Source organism: Odontesthes bonariensis, chromosome 2 (genome assembly GCF_027942865.1).
Source record: "Odontesthes bonariensis isolate fOdoBon6 chromosome 2, fOdoBon6.hap1, whole genome shotgun sequence".
Taxonomy (NCBI): Eukaryota; Metazoa; Chordata; class Actinopteri; order Atheriniformes; family Atherinopsidae; genus Odontesthes; species Odontesthes bonariensis.
In genome coordinates this window covers 5,693,143-5,717,818 of record NC_134507.1, presented here as the reverse complement: position 1 = coordinate 5,717,818, position 24,676 = coordinate 5,693,143, and the positions used below count along the sequence as shown (strand labels likewise).

Sequence of the window (24,676 nt, the reverse complement as noted above, 5' to 3'; positions counted from 1 at the left end):
CGGACCGTGACGTCAAAATGACGTTTCAGGCCTGGCGCTTCCCTTGAAAAGACGGCGCAGCGCGTTGTCGTGCACCAGTCGATTTTTGTAACTTGGTGGCGCCAACAACGAAAAACCGGATGGACAGATGTGAGACCGGCTCAGTCAGGAGGTGCGTTTGTACAGACAGCTGTTTGAAACTGCAGTAAAACAGCACAGGGAGCACGTAAACTCCCCAAACTGGTGCACAGAGATGGGCAGAACTTTGGGGAAAGAGGGAGAGTTCTGTAAGAATGTGTGGAAGAAGCTACGGGACAGATACGTGAAGGCAAAGAAGAGGGCAGAGACTCAAAAAGTGGTGATGCCGGGGGCTTCAGACCATCACCTCTTTTAACTGCTTTTGACTGCTGGGATAGGCTCCAGCCCCCCCCGCGACCCGATCGACGGATTCAGCGGTATAGATAATGGATGGATGGATAAAAAAATGTAATTATCCAGATACTACTGACAGTATTCCTGCTCTTCATTGTTTTCTTCTCCACTTTCGTGGTTGTAGAGTAGCGGTAACCTTCAGGTAGCAGCACCACCTCTGTGACGGAGAAAATGGCAACTACTGGAGCATCGACTTGCGCCACTATACATGGCGGGCACGAACTCGTGACGTCATCAACACCGCTCGCGCGAGCAGACGCTGCAACCATGCTAGAGCCTTAACACTCTACAAGCTTCGGTGTCGCGCATAGACGTCGTCATCGTCTGTGATTGGTTCCTTAACTCAGTCAAAAATAAGGGCGGTGGTTTCCAGGCTGCCTTTGCAGTGTGAATGAAATCGCGCGCAAAGCAGCATGGGAATTCCCAGGCTATCATTACTATGTAAAGGCTGAGAACTTTGCTGTACATATAAGGAGTGAACAGGAACTTATCTTGACTCCTGTCTGAATATTGCTTCGGTTTTACCATTGACGATTGAACTTTACTTTTATATTGTTCTGTGCCTGAACACATGGAGCACAGATCTAAACTCAATGGCAGCTCTGAACTCATCCTGATTTTGTGATCTAAACATTTCCAAACAATAGACCAACCGAGAAGTTGTTTTCTCTAATGAGATATACATTCATGAGCAAATTTGTGTTCTCACTCGAAACGATACCCATCAAAGAGACCAAGAGAAGTGGAAGTACAAACAGAACACAGACGGGCATGGCTCTTTCTGAGGGGTGGGGGATTGCGGCTGGGTCCTTGTCTGGGACAGGAAACATGTGAGCAGAATATGGGATGCCTAGAGAACTTGGCAGCCGTGTGCGCATAAATACGCAGGCCAGGATGGAGGCTCTTCCAGGACACACAAAACTTGGCTCTCACAGACTGCGTGTCACAAGAAATCGAATTAGATGTGAGTGTGCAGAGAGTCCGGAAAACAAGGCAAGGGACTTTCTCAAGTAATCTACAGTAAAGTTGGTTCGGTCTCGAGGGTTATTTGTCGATTCAGCCAGAGAACTAATGTGTAACAGGCAGGCCTGCTTCCTCACTGGGTCACGGAATCCTTGCATTTCGTTCCTTACACTTTCCAGGCAACGCTTTCTGGTCGGAGGGGGGGAGCGACGATCCACTATATCAGTCTGACACATCTCGAGTCTACGTTTGCACCTCTGATTTACTGGTTCCTGGGAGTCACATGTATCTCTAGGGTCAAGTGACTTTTGATGTTACACAAGAAGGAGAGCGGCTACCCAGAATCCAAGCACCACCACAAGTATAAGAAATTCTAACCTCCTAAAGTATGCTCCCTCCTTGAATCGGATGCGTGCCACCATATAGATTCACACACAAGCAACAAGCATTGTTCAGCAAATATAGTGCATGATGAATTACTTAATTATTAAAAAAAAGCCAGCTGCCGCTCGCAACTCTGCGCAATGCTTCCCTGTCATGACTCAGTGCTGAGTGAGGTTTGTTTTTGTTTCAGACCATTCCCCAACTCTGGCCCCAGTCTGAGTTTAGCATCATTCGAGCTGCATTTAGCTGCTGGGGTCCTGGAAGGTTACACAAGAGTTCAGCCGAGTTAATCCAGCCGACGGAGCGCCTGTCAGTCAAGCTGCAGCCAAACAAAAGGTAAGAACTCACCTGAATGGGGTTTCCGTTTGTGGAAAGCTGGGTAGAGGACTCAGATAGGTGGTCTTTACTCTCATCCCCCTTTACCCTCTTTCAAAATATAGATAACAACAACACATGTCAGACAACCATGTTCTGTAAAGTGTGCCTCAGGCTGATGCAACAGGGCCACCTGCTGGTCTCACAGGTTGTTGTGCTTCATCAGACCAATGTATGACAATGCTCAGAATAATCCCACCATAGAATATTAGTAATAAAATTAGCTGCCATAAAAACGGTCTGATAAAATTTTGATTAGATGCTTCCAAACTCATCTGATCCGAGACCAGTGGCTCTGAAAACACCTCTGAAATACCAGTTACTAATCACAAGGCAGCCCGCTTCAATGTACAGGTTTTGTTTGTTTCATTTTTATATGGGGAAATATGCATGTCTAAATAATTCAAGGGATATCCCTGGGATTAAAAGCAAAGGACTGATAATCTGACAAAGTGTAGCTGCAAGCAGAAATGGGAGCTACATCTACAAATATGGAATCGCCAGCATTACATGATGTTCGTTCAGCTGTTTTATTTCACAGAAAAAAAAAGATCAGGGATAAGACATGAAGCAATATAATTCAACAAGTTCACTTTCTTGTTTTACAAAGTGTACCTTAAAAAAATTGAATAAAATTGTTGTAATAATTATGTGTTTTCAGATTAAGTAAAGGAAAAGATGTGGAATCAGGACCCAAGAAATCCAAACTTGAACTTGGTTGCAGCTGCTCTGGCCGGCATCCCAGCTTAAAATGTTTGATGCATGAGTTTTGTAATGAACAGCAACATTTTCCATCAATCAGGTTCCTACTTTTTCTTTTAACAGTTGACAGATCAGCTCTGCAGGATGGAACCTTGTCACGGACCAATGTTTTCAATTTCCACCATAAATTTGACTCGGTGTGAGATCCAGGCTGTTTTCTGAGTTGGGATCCTTCCGGAAGAAACGTTCCAACAGTCTGTGCTATGTGGCAAGATGTCTCATCACCAAACCCTCTTTTGATTGTCCAAAATTTGAATGTCCACCTGTGGAAGAGATGATGATGGCCAACTCCGCTGGCCCTTTACCTGACATCAACCCAGTATCATTCGTAATTGTGGAAATTTGCTTTACTTCAGGCAGTCATCTTTCAATTTTCCAGAGGACCTGCACCAAACTGAAGCTTCCGGCATCAACTGCTTGCCCGGTGCGCATTCCTTCAGCTGATTTCTTAAGACTTTGGCCAAAAACATTGGCTCCTTTTTCTGCCCACTTGTTATCTATTTCTTCTGATTCTCAGGCATTTTGCTTTGAGTTTTCCAACCAGACTCTTTGACTTTCCCCTTTACAGCCTCCTCATTCTGCTCCAAATTGCTCCAAATTTCAGAAGCAGCCAACATCTTTTCCCTAACCCTAACCCTAACCCGACACTCAATTACATCCTTTAATAATGTTTTATAATCCTTTCCACTGTTTCATATGATAGCCGTAAACACATATATGGTCAGGCATGATCAGAAATGTCACATTTCAACATGTTTGTTTGTTTTTTTTCTTTTATCTTCCCCCTTTCTAGTTGAATGAGACACACACGATTCAGTTGCTTACTGTTGGAAGATGGTTTTTAATGCTTTTAATTCTCCTATTATTAATATTTTGTCAATTTTCTGTATTTACACATTTACTTATATTTCCACTTTATTTACTTGAGCAGATTTCTTCATTTCCAACTTGTATCATTCTTTTTGATAAGAGATCCCGGTGATCTGTGGCCCACAAACCACCCATTAATTTTCTATACCTGCTTAATCTAATTCAGTCACTGGGGGGGTTGGAATTTATCCCAATTGCCATTTGGCAAAGGTAGGGTAAAGCCGGCCTACAATAATAAACAAAAGAATAGAATCTTTGCATTGACTGGAGCCTTAAACTGAAACGCTTTCAGTATTTACCTTCTTTAATTTACTGTATTGGCAATTAAATATCAGTCAAAGCTAAAACTCTGCAGGCTTTATGTGGGTAGAAGTATTGCTCAAGAACACTTTAAAAGGTTACAAGAAAGACCGGAAGCAAAATAGAAAGAAATGAAGGACAGACCAAGACCTCTGCACAGCAGCACTTGTGTATTTGTTTTAGAAATGAAAAAGAAAAGGTCAGCTTAAATGCTCCCTCTTAGAGGAAAGCTTATCCATATTTCTGATCTCATTAATGCTTCACTAGGAGGCAAACTTAGTCATATTCATATATTGAAGATCTGTTATCATTCATTATATCAACCGTTCTGTTATTAGCTATATTTTTAAATGCTTCCTCTTAGAGGAAGGTTTATCCATGTTTGTTAGCTTTTGTTAGTTTACTCAAATTACCTGTTATAGTTATACTAATCTTACTATTAGCTAAATTTACTTTTGCTCTGTTATAGTTATACCAATCTTACTGTTAGCTAAAATGTATGTTTTTATTTACCTGTATTTCTGTGTTGTATTTTTTCTGTATGTCTTTATGTAAAGCACATTGAGTTGCCTGAGTTATGAAATGCGCTATATAAATAAAATGATTGATTGATTGATTGATTGATTGATTGATTAATTCTTGTCTTTTGATCTAAAAAGGATTGCATTCTTTTTTTTAAAGTGTGTTTAACAACAGGAATGAATGTGCAGCTCTTAAATTAAAAGAGTTTTTCTGGCATAACCGGGATTTTCTCTACCCAAACAGTGAAATAGCTGCATGAACATCCTCCAAGAGTGAAAGTGAAAAACTTTGCGTCCCCGCTGTGTGCAGCGAAGCTGAATCTCAAAATAACATGTCAGTCATTTGAATTCAAAAGCATAAAGTCATCAGAGAAGAATTAAGGTGGATTTCTGTTAGACCAGCAAAGACGTATGGTGCCTTTTTTTTTTTTTTTTTTTGCAGAATTCATCCCAATGCATCCCATTGGCTCCCACACAGGTAAATGTGAACCCGATGGGTGGGACGTGTGACTTTATGTTAAGCTGTGTATCCGTTTGGGGATGCAGAGCTGAAGAGATGGCCCAGGTTAAGGCACCAGGGGACACGGCGAGGACCCACCAGGATTACACAGAGGTTTACTCTGACATGGCGACTGTCACTTCCAGTGCAGGTGAGTCAAAAAAAAAACAAGCACAATTATATTACAACATTTTTAAATATAAGATGTCTGGTTTTCTTGCACTGTATCTACATTTGAGCTAAAATCAGTAGGTACGCTATTGGTTCTTTATGCATTTAACTAAACTGCAATGCAAAGTGTGGGCTGTGTTAAATTGTTACCTACTTATGTACACTCAGAAACTACATTGATGTGTTCTTTGGAACATGGAGCTGACTTCTGCAGTCACTTTAACAGATTGTAAAAGTATTGTGATAAATAAAGATATTCCAGCCTGTTTTCAGTCAATATGTCTCAGGAATGAATAATGTGATTTCCTGTAGTGCAGCACTGGTGTTCCACCCAATCAGTGGATGAAGGTGTGTGAATGATAAAGAGAGGGAAAAAAAAACAAATTTGTGCCTTCTGTGACTTTTCTGGCAACAGTGATGTGAACAGACAAGTTCATCTCAGTCCTCCATTTTGCCAGATTGGTCACTTTGTTCGTGACTCTGGTCATAATCTCGGTCAAATCCCTCAGTTTCTGGTATCTCTTTCTCACGAGCTTGTGTTTGGCAGCTAAAGCTCTGCGGCTCTCAGGTTCCCTGATGGCAGTGGGAACCAGAAAGTCAGTGTAATCCCTCTTTTTTTCAGGCAGTCATCGGCAGAATTGCGCCCTTACAAGTTAAGGCAGCCCTTTTTTTGTGCCATTCCAAAGAAGTCAAGAAACAGGAGCTGGAGAATTGTCTCTTGAAAATTAAGGCTTTAATTTCCCCTCGACTCCTCCTCCTTTTTTTTTTCTGCGAATGAAAACAGATATAGGGGAGTCGGCGAGGAAGGGGGCATTGTGTGAGACCTCCATGGCCGTGGGCCTCGGCAGGCGGAGCAGGGCCTACCCCTCTCCTGCCAGGAGACGCCACCGCACCACCTTCAGCCACAAGCAGCTGGAGCAGCTGGAGATGGCATTTGGGCAAAATCAGTACCCTGACATCTACTACAGGGAGGAGCTGTCTCGCATAACTAAACTCAACGAGGCTCGCATACAGGTGGGACTCCATTTCTCTCACAGTATCCCCTCTTTGGAAAATTTAGTCATTTTTTCTGCTTTATATCTTTTTTTCCCTTTATTTTGCTGTTGTACACTGCAAAAAGCCAGCTTTCAAAAACAAGGAAAAAAAGTACAAAAATTAGGTGTATTTTGCTTTAAAAAAAAAAGCAAAATTATCTGCCAATGGAACAAAAAAATGTGGCTTGTCAAGATTTTTCAAAACAAGTAAAAATATCTAATCTCAATTAACCCACAAATACCTTAGAATTGGTGTATTTTAACTAATAACAAGTACATTTTTCTGGATTCACAGGCCTATTTTCTCAATATATTGAAAAATATTCTTGAATTAAGTAAACGCTCGAGCCATTATCTTGAGATAGTGGTATGCACTAGGCCTTATATTTCTTGAAACCAGCTTGGAAACTGTTGATATTCTAGCTTCAAGCATGTAATTACTCAAAACAGGTCATAAAATCTCAGTAACCAGCTGTAATATCTTATTTAGATAATTAAGGACAGAAACACTTAAAACAAGTGAAGCAGTCTAACATAAAAACTGCTTACTGAGAAGAACTATCTTATCGGACAAAAAATAAGCGTATGTCCCTTTGATCTGAGATATTTCTTTTTACTTAGATTTCACTTTGTGCAGTGTATATTATATTGTCAGATGTGTGTGTCCCCTTTCTTGGCTCAGCAGGTGTGGTTTCAGAACAGACGAGCCAAGCAGCGCAAGCAGGAGCGGGCATCGCAGAAGCTTCTCCCGGTGGGTGTGATGCCGGGCCACAGAGCGCTGCTGGGAGGCATGCACGTCCAGCCGCCCGGCATGGCTCGACAGTACTACCCGCAGCCCCTGGCTCACATCCCCCGCCTCTCGCCCATGCTGCCCACCGGGGCGTACTCCCGCCACCCGGGCCCAGTCAGCCGGTGCCCCTGCCCCGGCGTCCCCCAGCAGCCAACCTCCCAGCGGCAGCACGACGACTGGTACAGCCCTCTGAGGACCAACCTGGCCTCGCCCATGTTCTCGCTGGCCTCCATGCAGCCTCTGGAGCCGGCCTCACACTGGAGCTAAGAAGTTACCGTTCTTCTCGTTTCTAAACCTTTCACTGAAAGAATTGCGGTGCGTGTTCGAATTTTTTGCTCCCACAAACCTTAATCATAAGAGGTTCGGATGGTATATATTGGGAAATGTAAACAATTTAATAAAAAGATGCAGTGATTCTTGAATTTGTGTTGACTTTTATTTAATTGCAGTCTGTTAATATACCCATTTTTGCACTTCAGGAACACATCCCAAAACAAATTGGGACAAGGTAATTTGTGGGAGGGGGGATATGTTATTAGAAAACAGATAATGTCAATACTTGATTGTAATCAAAATGTGTTACACAAAAGCAAAATCCACAAAAAGCTTTTGAAGTGCAAAGGTGGGCAGAGGTTCTGTAGTTGATCAACAAATGTGTGAGGAAATCCTTAAAATCTTTAAAAACATTCCCCAAAGAATGATTGGAAGGGATTTGCATATTTCAGCCTTTGCAGTGCATAACGGCATTAAAAAAATTCAAAGAATCTCAAATGTTTTCACGCTTTTTCCGACATCTCAGACGACAATGCATCAAGAACAAGTTGTTCATCAATAGCTGAAACAACCACACGGGCAAGGGATTGTAGGAGAACCTTTGTCACGCACTGCAATATACAGACTTAGTCATAAACGCCACGAAAGTCTTTACCGTGCAAAAAAGAAGCCTTATGTCAACCTTGTCCAGAGGTAGCGTCAACTTCTCTGGGCTCGGAGGCAATCTGGGACTGGCCATTACTCCCACAAATGTGGTCAGAGTCAGACCAATAAGTATTCCGGATGTTTTTTTGTGTGCTCCAGACCAAAGACAGAAAAGACCTTTAATAACATCGAGTCTAAAAGCCAGGTGATGTGATGGCATGGGGCTGCGTCAGCTCAAGGAATCGGATCGCACACAGGAAGAACGAGACAAAATAAGAACCGAATCCTAAAGGGCGGGAAAAGAAAGAAAGTGTTGCAGGACTGACACCTAAAAATGGAAGCATATTATTAAAGTAAATCAAGGAGGACAAACATGAAATTGGTCTGTAATAACACTCCCCCCCCCCCAAATCTTTAAACCGAGGCCGAAGTGTTTTTCAAGGCTTTGGAAGTTCACACAGGCTCACACTGGAAAAAAAATCTAAGTCTTACCAAGTATATTCGTCTCATTTCTAGTCAAAATATCTCATTACACTTAATATAAGACACAACTGCCTAACAAGTACTATTTCAGCCAGATATAGGGACTTGTTTGAAGACAATACATCTTGAATATCTTAAGTGAAAAAGTCTTGAAAACAAATTGTTTTATCATGACACAAGCTTTTTTTTACATTTGAAGAGGTTTTTAAGCTAATTTCAAGATCACTTTTATCTCAAAAGTCCTAAATATCACATCTAATTTCAAGAAATCTTGACAAGCTGATTTTCACTAGTTCCATTGGCAGATTTTTTTGCTTATTTCAAGCAAAAACGTCTTTTATTTGTTGTTTTTTTTACTAATTTTTGCACAATGAAGCCCCGTGGTGTTGAAATGTCTCCGTTCATTAAGAGCCGCACAAAGATCACAGCCACTGAATGTGTTTTCATGACTTTAATGGGACAGGAACAAACGCCATAACTTACCTCAAACAGAGACAACATCACACAGCAAAGTTTTTAGATTGATCCCCCACCCACACCCCCCCTCTCTTTAGATTCCAGCCTTGCACTTTTTGTGTCTTTTAATATTTTCCTTTAACAAACTGAAGCGACTAGAGAATAAACACTGGATGGTAAAAATATAGAATTCATCTGTAAGAAAAAAAGTATATTTCAGAAGAAATCACAGATGGATGAAACTCACTTGACCCGACATGTTTAATCCATATCTGTTTAAAAGGCAGCTAACGTCTGAAGCAAACGTGTTCGCATTCAAGTGATTTATTGTCACTGCAGTGGCAGCAGCGTCAGCTTATCAACCTAGCTTATCAAGTGTGGCTCTGTTTTACATTCCTTCAGCGGTGACAGATTTGAGTCAAGTCTTCTGGTTGACCAACTACAGTGAACAATGATTGGCTCATTTAAAAAAAAAAAAAAAAAAAAAACAACAACCACAAAGCAGAAACCACCTCAGGAAGGGAAGTGAGGCACCACGCTGGCTAACATGCTGCTGAAAACATGCTGGCTTTCACTTTATCAAGATTTAGTAATCTAAACTCTTTATACGATCAAGTCGAAGCCACTCTGTTGTCATGGAAACGACCAGTTTTGTCTCATCATCCTCACCGCAAACGACAGGGGATTCACAGAAGGGATAATTTGGTCCACTTTGCTGAAAAATCAAACGGCAGGTGTGTGCTGCTTAAAGTAAATAAGTGTTGAAATGTTCCATTTAATAACGATGACATTCTGTTACTGCTACCCGAGTGGACTGAGTGCTCAGCGCACACTCAAGAGTCGGGTCAGCCAAACTACTTTGTGTTCAGGGAGCTCCGCTGCAGTTTCTGCTGCGACACTCGTCACCGAGCACGAGAACTGAAAAGAGGTCAATACGGACACTGAATGTCACACCTTAATGTCAAAAGAAAACAAAAAAAAGCTGTGCTCCAGTTGGTGCCACCACAGATCGTTTAAGCTCGCCGAACAGAACAGTAAGCGTGCCTGTTTGGCTACATAGAATGAAGTTAAAAAGAAATAGGATTTGGTTGAACCGACCCTTCAAAAATGACACGATTTCAAGGAATCTACAAAACAGAGGGATGCAATAAATGTCCTTCTGAAGTGTAAGCATACACCAGAGACAAACTAAAACAAAGAGCGTCTTGTGTTCCAGCTTTTTTTCATCAGTTATCAGTTGCGCTCCAACTAGCTTGTATGAAAAGAAAAATTAGCAATCCCCCTTATTGATTCCCCTGTGAGAGACCCAGCAGAGATGGTGCAGCCTCGCAGTTCGGCTTCACGTACGCTCACTGGTGGCCCCTCTCCTCTCCTCACCGTTGACGTGAAAACGCGGGGAAGACGCTCTACTCCAGCGACCTGGCGAACTCTGCGTAATCTATGTAGCCGTCATTGTTTTTGTCATCGTCCTTCAGGACGTCGTCGATCAGCGCCATGAGCTCTTCCTCCTTCATTGGCTGGCTGTGCTCTCCCCTCTCCTAAAGCCACAACAAGTGGAGAAAAAAGGGTTGGACAACAGAACTTATATGTATGCTTTTACACCAAAGAATCAAAATCAAATCAAATTTATTTATATAGCACATTTCATGTACAAACCATTCAAAGTGCTTTACATAAAATAAAAGCATTGCAGCAGGGAGTGGAAGAAGCATTAAAATACATAAAAGAATATAAAGAGAAACAAATAAAATCATTTAAATGAATTTAAAAACAAGCAACAGTCGAGAGTAGTTCAAAGATATCGTGCAGATTTCATGCATAGACACATGAGAACAGAAATGTTTTTGAAAGTTTAATCTCCACTGGCAGTTTGTTCCACTTGTTGGCAGCATAACAGCTAAATGCTGCTTCTCCATGTTTAGTCTGGACTCTGGACTGGACCAGCTGACCTGAGTCCTTGGATCTAAGAGCTCTGCTGGGTTTATATTCTCTGAACATGTCACAGATGGATTTTGGGCCTAAACCGTTCTGGGATTTGCAGGCTTTTAAAATCTATTCTGTGACTGACTGGAAGAAGATAAAAAACACTCGCACGCACGCTATATACCTACCTCTCGGTGTACATGTGTGATTGCTGTGGCCAGCTCCAGACCGTCCAGCAGGTTGTTTCCATCGTAATCGTGCATCTTGAAATAATGCAGCTGAAGCTCCTGAGGTGTCATTTCTTTCTCCGGTTTGTCTATCACTCCTTCCAAATGCTCCATGATGTGGCTGATAGCAGAGGGAAAAAGCAAAGTAAACACAACTTGGAAGTTACACAGAGCGAGCGTGAACCCTTCTTCTGACCGTGGTCAGAAGTTCACCCTGGCCCGAGTCGTGCGTCTACATGGCAGAGAGGGGGCTCACTCTTTGTCTTGCACCATGTTTCTGTCCAGGCGGCTGTGTGGGGTTAGGCGAGCGCCGCTTTCTATGACCAGAGGCGGATCCTGCTGAAGGTACGGAGCCTCCTGAGAGTGGACACGCAGCAGCAGAGAGCAGGACAGGAGGAGCAGCGGACTCCCCCACAGAGCACTGGACCTCACACTCTGCATTCTGCAGGGACGAGGGGCAGACAGACAGACAGACAGACAGGCAGACAGACATGGAAACGGCTAGTTAAAGAGTGCTGTATAAGGCAAGGCAAGTTTATTTGTATAGCACAATTCAACTACAAGGCGATTCAAAGTGCTTTACAGAGACATTAAAACAGTATTTCAGGCCTGAAAACCTTACTTTTTACCCAATGTTTATAATGATCTCCCTTTAAATGCTCTATCCTGTATTTATTTCGTTTTTTGCATTTAAAGGACTCACTGCTTTTATTTGTGTATTTTATTTGCATTTTACTGTCCCTGCTTTTGAACCTAATATTTGTCTTTTATCCCACTGTAGCACTTTGAGATTTTATTGTAAATGTAAAGTGCGTTATACATAAAATGTATTATTATTATTATTTAAATTTTAAACAAAAAAAGAAAGAAATAAGAACAATATAAAATCAGTAGATAAAGGGTATATAAGGGTATGTATAAGGGTTTATAGTACCACCCTTTACATACCCCGTTTTTAGAATGCAATTTTATTTTCCCTCCCCATTTACTGTTCTTACAGCATACAGCGGTACATAAATAAATACATACGTTTCCCATATTAATATCTTATTACAGCTGTAATATGTGTGTAAACAATACAAGTAAACACCGTAAATCACAGCTGTGTGTACCATATGTTGAAGTCGCCTAATTGTTTGAAGTTCATTTAACGCCAAAAGACAAACAGTCTTACATCACCTGGACACGGGAGCTCACAGCGTTACTGTTGCTTTGCTCGGTGCATTAAACTTTACATTTCCATGTTTTTTTTTTTAAGGTTAAATGCCCCCAATAAGAGGAAACATGAATTAACGTTAGCAAATAAAACATATTGCTAGCAAGAGGATTCATTCCAAGAAGCCGTTGAAATGACAACGCGTAAACTTGAGCAAGACTAACTCTGACATGGCTAGTAAAAAACGCCAGCTCCATACTTACTTTTATAGGTAATTTATTTCTTCGACCCGAATCGCTGTGTTATTTCAGTAGTTTGGCTGTTAGCAATGATCATTCCCAGCTCTTTATGAACCAACTGGCTCGCCGTAGCATCACTTGGACACGACAGCTCATTATGATTGGATGAAGCATGCAGAGAGTATACAACCGAACAAGAGAATTACCTACACTGCGCTACACATTCATTAAAAAAACAAACAAACGAACAGATTTTTAGACTTGTTGGTACTCTGTTTAGAATTATGATATCAATACACTACGAAGTTGTTGCAGCATATTGTAAAATATTTTAAATATCAAGATATATAGGTATCAAAAACTGCAAAGTAGTCTGTTTTCGTAGCGCAGGCAGGAGTCAACATTGGCTGTAAAGTATTTCGAGTAAATTTTGGCGTAATTTCCTGCCCCCCTGAGAAATGCCCTGTCCATCCAAAGAAAACTGGCCAGAAAAAAGGCCACGATTTATTATCTCTGTTTGTGTCTTCTATTGATAGAATAAATGCAGGTGGTGATTTAAAAAAAACATATATCTGCAAAGTTTATAGCTTTATTTATATTTTTTGTTATCGTGTTTCCCCCCTCCGTAAAAAAAAAGGCGATTTTCACATTTTCGGATGTTTTTGTTGTATGTAATGATCTGAAATGTAGACTTAATGAAGGTAATAAAAAGCTGGAGTTGGCTGTTCTACATTTCTTTACAAAAAACAAACAAAGAAAAACGTTATGCTCGTGTGACCGAATTGAATTATTATTATTATTATTATTATTATTATAATGCTTGAAGTTGTAGTAGTGGTTTTCCACCGATTCTTTCAGGTATTGTTTTCTGCCCCCCCCCCCCCCCCCCCCCCCCCCCCCCCCAGATGAATGATAGGTGACAGCTTTTTCACAAGGCGCCACTTTATGAGGTGAACTATCTCTACAGAGTTACGTTGCGGTGGATCTCTGTTTACGTCATCTGGGGGAGTGACGCTGACGCTCAGCTGTCGGTCAGCTCAGCGCACCAGCAGCCTGTGTGGTGGACGTTAACAGAGACGACGGACAGGCGCCTTTCATGTCAAGCAAATGTCAACTTTCCAGAGAGAAAATGACGCTCCCAAATCTCTGTTCAAGCGGCTCGAGGTTTTTCTTAATGTCATAAAGTAGCTCGCATAGACTCTCAGTAGTGAGTTACAAATGGAGTCCCTTAGTGTTTTACTCCCAGTGTTGTGCTTTAATTGGCAAATTTATACCCCCCCGCACCTTTACCTGAAGCTTCTCCGCAGCTTTATGTCCCCGTTTAACTTTTTTCATTAGAAAAACTGTCTTCCTTTTCACAGCCTACAATGCATTTGATAGTTTGCACTATCCTGTGCTCGACTAATTAAAACTTAAGGGTTACAGCGGCTAATATATGTATTATTTTGTAACTGAGCCAGAGGGTCAGCCTGCCAATGTTGCAGCACCCAGAACCGGGAAACAAGCCAAACCAAGCAATTGCAAATGTATTTTTTTTTCTCTCCCTCCCTTCAATGAACCCATTTATGATAAACGAACACTATTAAAAGAAGAAAACAGCACTTTATATGCATTCTGCTGCTTGGATCCTACTTTAGTTGGGCTGCACACTTTGCTGCAGCTTTGTTGGCATTACTGTTTCTTAAGCCCCACCTGATCCAGTTAAAGTGTTAACAGAAAAAAAAGATTAGGGACATGGGTTTTAAGAGCAGGACTCCTCTCCCCTTCAGACAGCTTCAAATCAAACTCTCAAAATGCCACGCGCATTTCAAGAAAAGATCAGAAGTCACATGAGTAAGGACACGCTTTGGTTTAACTGTGCATATTGTGACGTTAAGGAAACAAATATGGTTATAATAAGAGTCAAATTACTGTAAGAAAAAAAAGCAAGAAAAAAAACATTGAACTTGTTGTCCATGTAAACATTTAAATGTAAAACAGTGTTGATGGTTTTCTGCGCGTGTACAGTAATGACCCACACACCCCACCTCCTGTGCGCTCTCACAGATTACACATTTATTTCTCCCGGTAGTCCGCAGTTACTCCCATCGTGTCCGGGGAGTACAGCCACCACCACCACCACCACCACCACCGGGACAGAGCAGCGATGGCATCCCGGATCTCTTTCACCCAAGTCCGACTGGACGCGGAGCTGGAGCGCTACCGGGCCGAGGGCCAGTGGGGCAAGATCCAGGCGATGGTGGAGCAGATGCGCGCCGCGCAGATCCACGAGGACGGTGAGTGACAGCTGTCCACACACAAAGCCTTGTAAGCCTCGTTACTCCTGTCACTTCCTGGCTGTTTTTCTTTGTTTACCGTACTGCGATTTGCATACTGTTCCAAATAAATAAATAAATAAAATATTACTCATCCACAGAGTTCCGTGGTCAGGTTGACAGGTTATGGGAATCTGCCCTAGGTTGTTTAAATACCACTTGTTTATGCTGGAAGTTTCAGGAAGTTGTTTCCAGAGAAAGTAGACTTACTTTTCTTTGTTTTTGCTTGAAGTGTGTTGAAATTATTATTATTATTATTATCGTTTTAAAGGAAGGAAGATTCAATGTGAAATAGTATTTTGCAGATTTAGCCAGACAACTATGTGAAAAGGCTCTGTTAGAATTCCAAATGTTTGTCCAGAGTGGAGATTTCTTTCTGTGCAGAGATCACACTGTACACAGGTTGGACCTTGGACTCCTGTCAAGGCAGAGCGGCTTACTTTAGTTGAATGTTGTTTCAACAGATCTATCCTGCAAATAGCAAAAGTAAAATGATGGCATTTCCTTCAGTGGATCAGGTCAGAGGCCACTGAGGGGTTACCGCTGGCCTCCAACAATAAAACGGCAAAGTTTACAGTGTATACAATGGAAGTTTGTGTGCAGTAAAGGCTTGGATTACCTTCCAAATGCAGGACACAAAGTAACACCTGCTACAGTTCTAAAGTTTGACATATCAGGTCATTCTAATGATAAAAGAAAAATCATCTGGCCCTTACCAGGTCTTAAAATGTGGTAAATAAAACCCTAGATGAACAACACATGACATATTTTACCGTGAAATTGTTCAACGAAAACTGAGCCAAAATACAGAAGCCGTGTGTGAAAAACTTTTTGCTTAAAAGCTTATTCTTATGAGCGTTATTGCGCTCATACGAATTAAGAGGGTCATCAGCAGCCAGATGCTGTTTATCAAAATAATCATCATCAAATGTTAACACCCGCATAAAGGCAGAGGTTTTGGCAGTTTGGTGGTCTGGAGCATTCCCAGTGTGCGTTAACTCAATGCCAAGGAGGAAAGACATCAGCAATGATCTGACAGAAGCAATTTTAGAAGGCCAATTCCAAACAATTAGGAGTCCATCATTCGACAGTGAGAAAGGTTATTTACAAGTGGAAAACATTCAAGAGAGTTGTCGACGTCCCAGCAAGTTCGCCCAAAGGTCAGACTGTGCGATGCTCAGAGAAACTGCAAAAAGCCCAAGAGCTGCAAGTACCGCTAAAAAGATTAGAATATCGTGAAAAAGTTCAATATTTTCTGATATTGAAAACCAATAAGACCAATAAAAAGGATATTTTAAACAGAAATGTCAGGCTTCTGAAAAGTATGTTCATTTCTATGCACTCAATACTTGGTTGGGCCCAGGTTGCTTTGACTTGGACTTCAGGTCATCTGCATTGTTTGGTGTCTGGTGTCTCTCGTCTTCCTCTTGACAACACCCCATAGATTCTCTGTGGGGTTCAATCAGGTCAGGCGAGTTTGCTGACCAATCAAGCACAGTAACAGCATAATCATTGAACCAGCTTTTGGTACTTTTGGCAGTGTGGGTAGGTGCCAAGTCCTGCTGGAAAATTAAATCAGCATCCATAAAGCTCGTAAGCAGAAGGAAGCGTGAAGTGCTCTAAAATTTCCTGGTTAGATGGCTGCGTTGACTGTGGACCAGTATACATGGATTCTGTGCCTCTCCACTCTTTCTCCAGACTCTGGGACCTTGATTTCCAAATGACATGCAAAATTTACTTTCATCTGAAAAGAGGCTTTGGACCACTGAGCAACAGTCCAGTTATTTTTCCCCTTAGCCCAGGTACGACGCTTCTGACGCTGTCTCTGGTTCTCAGGAGTGGTTTGACAAGAGGAACGAGACATTTGTAACTCCTGTGCGTCGTGGCTCTTGATGCGCAGACTCCAGCCTCAGTTCACTTCTTGTGTGTCACGCCCACGTGACTTTTTCCAATGTTTTGGTTTTCAGTTCATGTCTTGGTTTTGAGTTCTTGTTTTTAGTCTTGCCATTGTTTTTCCCCTCACTTCCCATGCTTGTTCATTAGCTTCACTCTCTTCACCTGTGTTTTCCCCATCAGCTGCACTCATTCACAATCACCCAGTCCCCTATTTAGCTTCCAGTCTCCCCTGTCCTTTTGTCAGATCCTACATCCCTCGCTACGCCTTCTTGCTGAAGTTGAGTATTTATTCCATTCCATGCCATGCCATGCCATGCATAGTTGTTTCTTTTGTTTTTCCATCGTCATGTTCTTGTTAACCACATCTTGTTTTTGAATAATAAATTAAGTTATTACTTAATTTCTTTTGGAGTCCGCATCCGTGTCCTACCTCACCCACCCATTGTGAAGCTCCCCCAAATTCTTGAATGGATTTTGCTTGACAATCCAATCAAAGCTGCGGTTATCCCTGTTGCTGGTGCACCTTTCACTACCACACTTTTTCTATAAATATGCTTGGATACAGGACTTTGTAAACAACCAGCTTCTTTAGCAATGACCTTTTATGGTGTCATTGACACTTCTTCTGGGCATCAGTCACGTCAGCAGTCTTCCCCATGATTATGTAGCCTACTGACCCAGACTGAGAGACCATTTAAATGCTCAGGAAACCTTTGCAGGTGTTTTGAGTTAATTAGCTGATTAGGGTGTCACACCATTGCTGTGTTCGAAACCGCCTACTTCTCCTACTAACTTTAACTTTTAAGTTCCCGGATGCATACTAGATTCGCCGAAATGTTGAGTATGCATCATGTGGTTACTTGTCATACTTAAACTACCCAAGATGCAACATAACGTGACGTCGCCGATCGTCATTTCCTGTCAAAACGGCAGCTTCAAGCTAGCTACAACGAGGGTAGGTTCATTTTGTGAAAATAACCGTTAGTGTGTTGCTCACTACGGCTAGCTTTAGTAGCGCCGAATTCGTTGGAACAAAATTGTAAATAGCCGGTATTTTGTCAGATTTTCAACACGTTGGGGATCTAAACGACTACTTTCTCTCCTGAAAATGTTTCAAATGTTGCTAAAGTTTACAGAGTTTATAGCTTAAGCGAAATCAGCTTCAGGCCGGCTGATTTCGGCTTGGGAGGAGCGAAATGCATTGTGGGTAAACGCTCCGCATACTGTCTGATCGAATGAGTATGCCGTTTGCAAGTATGTAGTAGGCGGTTTCGAACACAGCCTATGAGTTTCCAATAATGAACTTTTTCACGATATTCACATTTTTTTTATCTGTAATTGTACATCTCAGACTCTACAGGCATCAGTCGGCATGTTGAATGTCACAGTTCATGACAGCACAATTAGAAAAAAGACTGAACAAGTATGGCTTGTTTGGAAGGGTTGCAGGAGAAAGTCCTTTCACTCTAAAATAAACGTGGCAGCACTGCTTAGGTTTGTGAAGTTTCATCTGTACAAACCACGAGACGTCTGGAACAATGTCCTTTGGACAGATACAACTAAAGTTGAGATGTTTGGTCATAGGTCATGGACATTTGGAGAAAACCAAACACAGCATATCAGCACAAACACCTCATACCAACTGTCAAGCATAATGGTGGAGAGCTAATGGTTTGGACTTGTTTTGCAGCCTCAGGACCTGGGAGATCATTGAGTTGACCTTAAACTTCTCTATATACCAAAGTAATCTTGAGTTAAATGGGAGGCCATCTGTCTGACAACATAAGCTAAGCCAAAATAGGGTTTTTTTAACATGGCAGTGATCCCAAAACACACCGGAAAATCTACAACAGAAGGGCTGAAAAAGACAAGAATCCAGGTGTTGCAATGCTCTATGCAACCACTAAATGTGGTTCTAAAAGTGATTGAATCATGAAATGTACCCACTGTTTCACATACTTAGCTGAGTTTTTGTCACACAGACAGTGGCGTCATAAAACGTGGTGTAAAATGTCATGTGTTGTTCATCTGAAGTTGTGTTAAGGACCTGGTGAGGACCAGAAGATCTCTTATTCTATCCTGCTAGTTAAAACCATAGAACTGTAAATCTAGGGCAGATTTTTCCGAGAGACACTTAGTTACCCGTCTTCACACTTGAAATCATTCCACACTGTACGTGCGTTCAAAGACATGCAAACACACTTATTATTCTCTGCCTCATAAAGCTTTACTTTGGCAAGTCACTAATGCACCTGCCTCCAACCTTTAGCTTCTCAGAGTAAATATGGGTTCAAGTGACCCGACGGCTACAGTCTGCTGTTATTGTGCTTATAACTGCAGACCAGCAGTTTCTCCCTGCCTGCACATGCACTCAAGTGTTAAATTAATGTGATATTACTGTGTGCATGCATTGTTGGCATTGGCTGATCTGAAGATGAGTGCACGTAGTACACCAGGAGATGTAGTTTAGGATTAGAGATAGAGGAACTTTGCGGCAGTTAAAGCAATAAATTATTCTCCACACCCAATTGTAAAACTGCTAAAAGCAGCAATATATATTGTACACTGCTTTCATACATTAGGTACCCTATTATTTGAAGTGTTTTTCTCTTGATAACTTCTACATCTGGTGACATATTCATGAAGAGAGTACTGTGAATGAAAGCTGATATTTCCAATAATCTTACTAAGGCTACGGCTACACGAAAACGAAACGAGGTTTTTTTTGAAAACGGGTTCGAAAATTCTTGCGACCACACGGAAACGCGCTGCTGTCCAGACGACAACGATGAAACGATACAGTACACACGCCGCTGTGTCACGCCACGCTGTGAGACAATAGAGAGGTGTTAAAATTGGCTCCCAGCGTCAACGTGTGACTGACGCAAAAACGTTTTTGCTGTAACAATGGAAACGAAACGAGGCCGTTTTCAAACTTTCCCACTCTGGGACCCGTTTTCAAAAACTATCGTTTTGGGGTAGTGGGAACGCCGGCTCCGTGTGGCCGCGACAGCGAAACGATAAGAAAAAGTATCGTTTACAGTGAAAAACGTTTCCGTGTAGCCGCAGCCTAAGATATTTCAAATGAAGATGTGGCAAAAATACTGCCACCTGTATATAAATACTTTTTTTTTTGTTGTTATTGTTGTTTTTATTAACATAAGAGAAACCTCAATCTATTGTCAAAATAACTAGCTTCAATTTTATTAGTTTACACTAGCTCTGTATCTGTTTACTAGATTTCAGTGTGTCAAAGCAGCACATTTTTCTTCATATATTGAGAATAATAAGAATTTCATGTATTACAGCGTGGCCAAGGGTCATGTAGTTATGGTGAAAGGGTAGTTAAACCAACAGTTGCAGTTGATGAATATTAGCGTTAGCTTGCTAGTCAATAGCAAATTGGCTGGCTAGCTGTTGGCTAACTTTGGTTGCTAGTCGTTTGAAGGTGGCTAGTCTTTGTTTGTGCTGCTCAGATATCAGCATACGTTCTGGTCACAGAGATAACTATTGGTATAGCTGCACAAATGAGCTTAAATGTAGTAAGATAATGATTCAAAAAAGGACATTTTTGGGGGAGTCTTTATCACAGTAATGATCCAAAGTGATTGATTGCAACTTTTTTTTATCTCATGATGAAGGTAGTTCTGCAGCAACCGTACACCCCAGCTGAACCTACTTTCTTTTGCTTCTTGTATTGAGACAAGAATATTTTTACCTTCCCTCTGTAATCTCTTTGTAACTTTATTGCAACACTAAGTCTTTCCACACTTCAGGCTCCAGCTTGTCTGAAATCATTAAATAGTTCCGACTGTGGTCATAGGCTGAAACAAGTCCTTTTGCCTGCCCCCCCACCCTCCTCTCTGAGGTAGGTTGAGCCTTGCCTGGGCTGATAAAGGACAAGAAAGTATATCTGGGCCTAAACTCAAAGAGTTGGCATCAGAACACACACTCGCACAGACTGAAAATGCTAAACAGGAAATCCTTAATCGAGACTGTGAGTGTGTTTACACAGACACCAAGGTTTACCACTGAGTAAATGTAAGACCCAGTGAGAGAAGAGTTGCTTTCACATTTGAGTAAACTTTCATATCTTGATTAACTGAAGGTGGAGGGAATGCTTATTGTGTGCTTACAATTGCTGAAGCAATTTAAAGAAAGTTTCGGGGAAACAGTATCTTCCAAACAGAATTTAGGTCTGAGACATGTTTGAGCTGCGCTTCCCGAGTTGGTGCTGTTTTTAACGGGCTGAGAGAGGTTTGCTTTGGCTCCAGAAGCAAATGACCTGCAACCCCGAGTGCAGATTTGCTCCAACAATCTAAGTTCATTTTTAACTTTTTCAATCCCAATCCCCTAGATGATTACGGGACACTGTTGATGGCTGAGGCCCTGCTGGAGGAGTGCTTGCTGGAAAACATGGATCTATTACGGAGATGCACACCTCTGACGGACAAGACCCAGCCCAGACTCTCCAAGGCCAAAGGCCACATCAACACCATCCTGAGCCGAGGCCGTCTCGCAGTCAGTCTAATCTATTTCTCTCGATGACTCTATGCCCCTCTAAAGCGTACTTGCTTTCAAAAGCTTGAACAAGCCTTTTTGGAATCATTATGGCAGATGTTAAAAACTAAAATCTTTATTTCCTTCAGGCTTGTGCAGTCATTTGTTTCCTGTTGCCTTGCAGCCCAGGTACTTGAACGAGGCCCTCCTGCTGATGGCCAAGGTGCACTACATGCAGGGCCGCTACCGGGATGCACAGGGAATGTGTGCAAGGGTGGGACTGGAGGACCTGACGCAGGATGACCAGCCTATTTACCACCTCCGCTTACTGGCTGAGGCATTTGTTATTAAAGGTATCTATTTTAGTGTTGTTGTTAGCATTTGTTATTCAAGGTGGAACATTTCAGATTAAAAAAAAATCAAAGGATTTTCTCTATAGTAATGAGTGGAGGGTCAATGTAAAACAAAACTATCAACACACACACAAGCACACGTATGTTAGAGGAAAGGGGACAAAGGAACAATGGCTAAATGGGAAATATCATGAATAAAGATGAACTCAGTTTGAAGTTTTGACTGGGAGACTGCAGATGCCAATTGTATGCTGGTGATGTCATCCATAAGTCAGGTATTGAGTTCTTATTACGCTACTGATTCACACATGGGAGCAGCACAAAAAAAAATAGGACTGCGGCAGGACAAAGTCGCATTTCTACGGTGCAAACGCCGAAACAAATCCAACAATAAAATGCTGCAAGAGAAAAATGCGGCAATAACAAAAACAACCTGAGCACACGCGCTGCAAACCCCAAAACACATGCAAGAGAGGAACGCTGCAAACCCCAAAACACATGCTAGAGAGGAACGCTGCAAACCCTAAAACACATGCAAGAGAGAAACGCTGCAAACCCCAAAACACATGCTAGAGAGGAACGCTGCAAACCCCAAAACACATGCAAGAGAGGAACGCTGCAAACCCTAAAACACATGCAAGAGAGGAACGCTGCAAACCCCAAAACACATGCAAGAGAGGAACGCTGCAAACCCCAAAACACATGCAAGAGAGAAACGCTGCAAACCCCAAAACACATGCAAGAGAGAAACGCTGCAAACCCCAAAACACATGCAAGAGAGGAACGCTGCAAACCCCAAAACACATGCAAGAGAGGAACGCTGCAAACCCCAAAACACATGCAAGAGAGGAACGCTGCAAACCCCAAAACACATGTTAGAGAGGAACGCTGCAAACCCCAAAACACATGCAAGAGAGAAGCGCTGCAAACATCAAAACACATGCAAGAGAGAAACGCTGCAAACCCCAAAACACATGCAAGAGAGAAGCGCTGCAAACATCAAAACACATGCAAGAGAGGAACGCTGCAAACCCCAAAACACATGCAAGAGAGGAACGCTGCAAACCCCAAAACACATGCAAGAGAGAAACGCTGCAAACCCCAAAACACATGCAAGAGAGGAACGCTGCAAACCCCAAAACACATGCAAGAGAGGAACGCTGCAAACCCCAAAACACATGCAAGAGAGCAACGCTGCAAACCCCAAAACACATGCAAGAGAGGAACGCTGCAAACCCCAAAACACATGCAAGAGAGAAACACTGCAAACCCCAAAACACATGCAAGAGAGGAACGCTGCAAACCCCAAAACACATGCAAGAGAGGAACGCTGCAAACCCCAAAACACATGCAAGAGAGAAACGCTGCAAACATCAAAACACATGCAAGAGAGGAACGCTGCAAACCCCAAAACACATGCAAGAGAGAAACGCTGCAAACATCAAAACACATGCAAGAGAGAAACGCTGCAAACCCCAAAACACATGCAAGAGAAAAACGCTGCAAACCCCAAAACACATGCAAGAGAGGAACGCTGCAAACCCCAAAACACATGCAAGAGAGGAACGCTGCAAACCCCAAAACACATGCAAGAGAGGAACGCTGCAAACCCCAAAACACATGCAAGAGAGGAACGCTGCAAACCCCAAAACACATGCAAGAGAGAAACGCTGCAAACCCCAAAACACATGCAAGAGAGAAGCGCTGCAAACATCAAAACACATGCAAGAGAGAAACGCTGCAAACCCCAAAACACATGCAAGAGAGGAACGCTGCAAACCCCAAAACACATGCAAGAGAGGAACGCTGCAAACCCCAAAACACATGCAAGAGAGAAGCGCTGCAAACATCAAAACACATGCAAGAGAGAAACGCTGCAAACCCCAAAACACATGCAAGAGAGGAACGCTGCAAACCCCAAAACACATGCAAGAGAGAAACGCTGCAAACCCCAAAACACATGCAAGAGAGGAACGCTGCAAACCCCAAAACACATGCAAGAGAGGAACGCTGCAAACCCCAAAACACATGCAAGAGAGGAACGCTGCAAACCCCAAAACACATGCAAGAGAGGAACGCTGCAAACCCCAAAACACATGCAAGAGAGAAACGCTGCAAACATCAAAACACGACGGAAGTTCGCCAGGCCACTAGGGGGTCTCGACCTACCATATTAATGAAAGAGAAGAAAGTCAAAAGGTGCGTTGTCTTTTTTAAACACTTGGCTGTTTTTGTAATCTTTTACCTTATTATAGCGACATAACTCTGCTGCTCTTCTATAATAAGGTAAAAGATTACGGCCAAGTGTTTAAAAAAGACATAAATGACAACGTACCTTTTGACTTTCTTCTCTTTCATTAATATGGTAGATCTTCCATAATCGATCCCCTAACCCACAGGTCGAGACCGCTTAGTGGCCTGGCGAACTTCTGTTGTGTTTTGATGTTTACAGCGTTTTTTTCTTGCATGTGTTTTGGGGTTTGCAGCGCGTGTGCTCCGGTCGTTTTTGTGATTGCCGCATTTTTCTCTTGCAGCGTTTTATTGTTGGATTTGTTTTGGCGTTTGCACGTGTCGGCCACCGTACACTTCAGTTGGATTGCAACAAATATTACAACGCTCAGCATCCCATAACTTCCCATGTGAGCTGTGCTCTGAGAAAAGGCCACAGTTCACAGGGTCGGTCCAGTTGTTTGTGGCGTACCAACAGAATAAGAAGGTTCTAGGAATATTCAACAGACATAGGGACATTTATGTGTATGATATGTTGGATTCACAATGGGTTTGATCATTTGTGTTCAAAACATAAATGGTTGTTGTAGAACTATGACATAATAAAGAGTGTCTACTGACACGTTCAGCATAAGTATGAAAAGTATGTATGAAACGGGGTAATCTTAGAAATAAGAAATGATGTTGCACTTCAGCAGCAGACTCTAACTCTAAAACAATCTGAACCAAGACAACAAGTGAAACCTACTTAGAGCCCAAAAATAGCTCATTAATCTCTATATCTTGGTAAAAACTCACCTTAATAGTCTCAGATCACATTCCTCTCTTTGTTGGAGTCTTTTCAGTAAAGGAAAACCTAGAACTTTGCTCTGTGAAAAGGAGACACTGGTACATGAACACG

General features: G+C 42.1%; 3 protein-coding genes across 3 annotated transcripts in view; 2 read left to right on the top strand and 1 right to left on the bottom strand.

Annotated features, from left to right (window-relative positions):
* Nucleotides 1–5,111: 5,111 nt before the first annotated feature.
* prop1 (PROP paired-like homeobox 1) lies at nt 5,112–7,502 on the top strand. The gene is made up of 3 exons (XM_075483540.1): nt 5,112–5,236; nt 6,041–6,270; nt 6,976–7,502. Exons 1-3 carry the CDS (start codon nt 5,143–5,145, stop codon nt 7,345–7,347), a joined length of 696 nt encoding a protein of 231 aa, XP_075339655.1. The 5' UTR covers nt 5,112–5,142; the 3' UTR covers nt 7,348–7,502.
* Nucleotides 7,503–9,002: 1,500 nt separating this feature from the next.
* Nucleotides 9,003–12,613, bottom strand: mcfd2 (multiple coagulation factor deficiency 2, ER cargo receptor complex subunit). Its single transcript, XM_075483523.1, has 4 exons — nt 12,507–12,613; nt 11,344–11,529; nt 11,049–11,208; nt 9,003–10,475 (listed from the first exon to the last, which is right to left on the bottom strand). The coding sequence occupies exons 2-4, from the start codon at nt 11,526–11,528 to the stop codon at nt 10,344–10,346; spliced, it is 477 nt and encodes a 158-aa protein (XP_075339638.1). The 5' UTR covers nt 11,529; nt 12,507–12,613; the 3' UTR covers nt 9,003–10,343.
* Nucleotides 12,614–14,533: 1,920 nt separating this feature from the next.
* ttc7a (tetratricopeptide repeat domain 7A) overlaps nt 14,534–24,676 on the top strand; it is a 79,438-nt gene continuing 69,295 nt past the window's right edge. The window contains exons 1-3 of the mRNA XM_075474644.1: nt 14,534–14,758; nt 21,051–21,214; nt 21,378–21,546. Coding sequence (XP_075330759.1) covers nt 14,629–14,758; nt 21,051–21,214; nt 21,378–21,546 — 463 coding nt within the window. The 5' untranslated portion in view covers nt 14,534–14,628. The remainder of the gene's footprint in view (nt 14,759–21,050; nt 21,215–21,377; nt 21,547–24,676) is intronic.

Bases quoted from the DNA above. Each gene is read 5' to 3' on its own strand.
- prop1 (XM_075483540.1), top strand. From the start codon at position 5,143: ATGGCCCAGGTTAAGGCACCAGGGGACACGGCGAGGACCCACCAGGAT. The intron at 5,237-6,040 runs GTGAGTCAAAAA...GAATGAAAACAG, and splicing joins GACTGTCACTTCCAGTGCAG to ATATAGGGGAGTCGGCGAGG. The intron at 6,271-6,975 runs GTGGGACTCCAT...TTGGCTCAGCAG, and splicing joins TCAACGAGGCTCGCATACAG to GTGTGGTTTCAGAACAGACG.
- mcfd2 (XM_075483523.1), bottom strand. From the start codon at position 11,528: ATGCAGAGTGTGAGGTCCAGTGCTCTGTGGGGGAGTCCGCTGCTCCTC. The intron at 11,209-11,343 runs GTGAGCCCCCTC...CTCTGCTATCAG, and splicing joins AACATGGTGCAAGACAAAGA to CCACATCATGGAGCATTTGG. The intron at 10,476-11,048 runs GTAGGTATATAG...TTGTGGCTTTAG, and splicing joins TCACACATGTACACCGAGAG to GAGAGGGGAGAGCACAGCCA.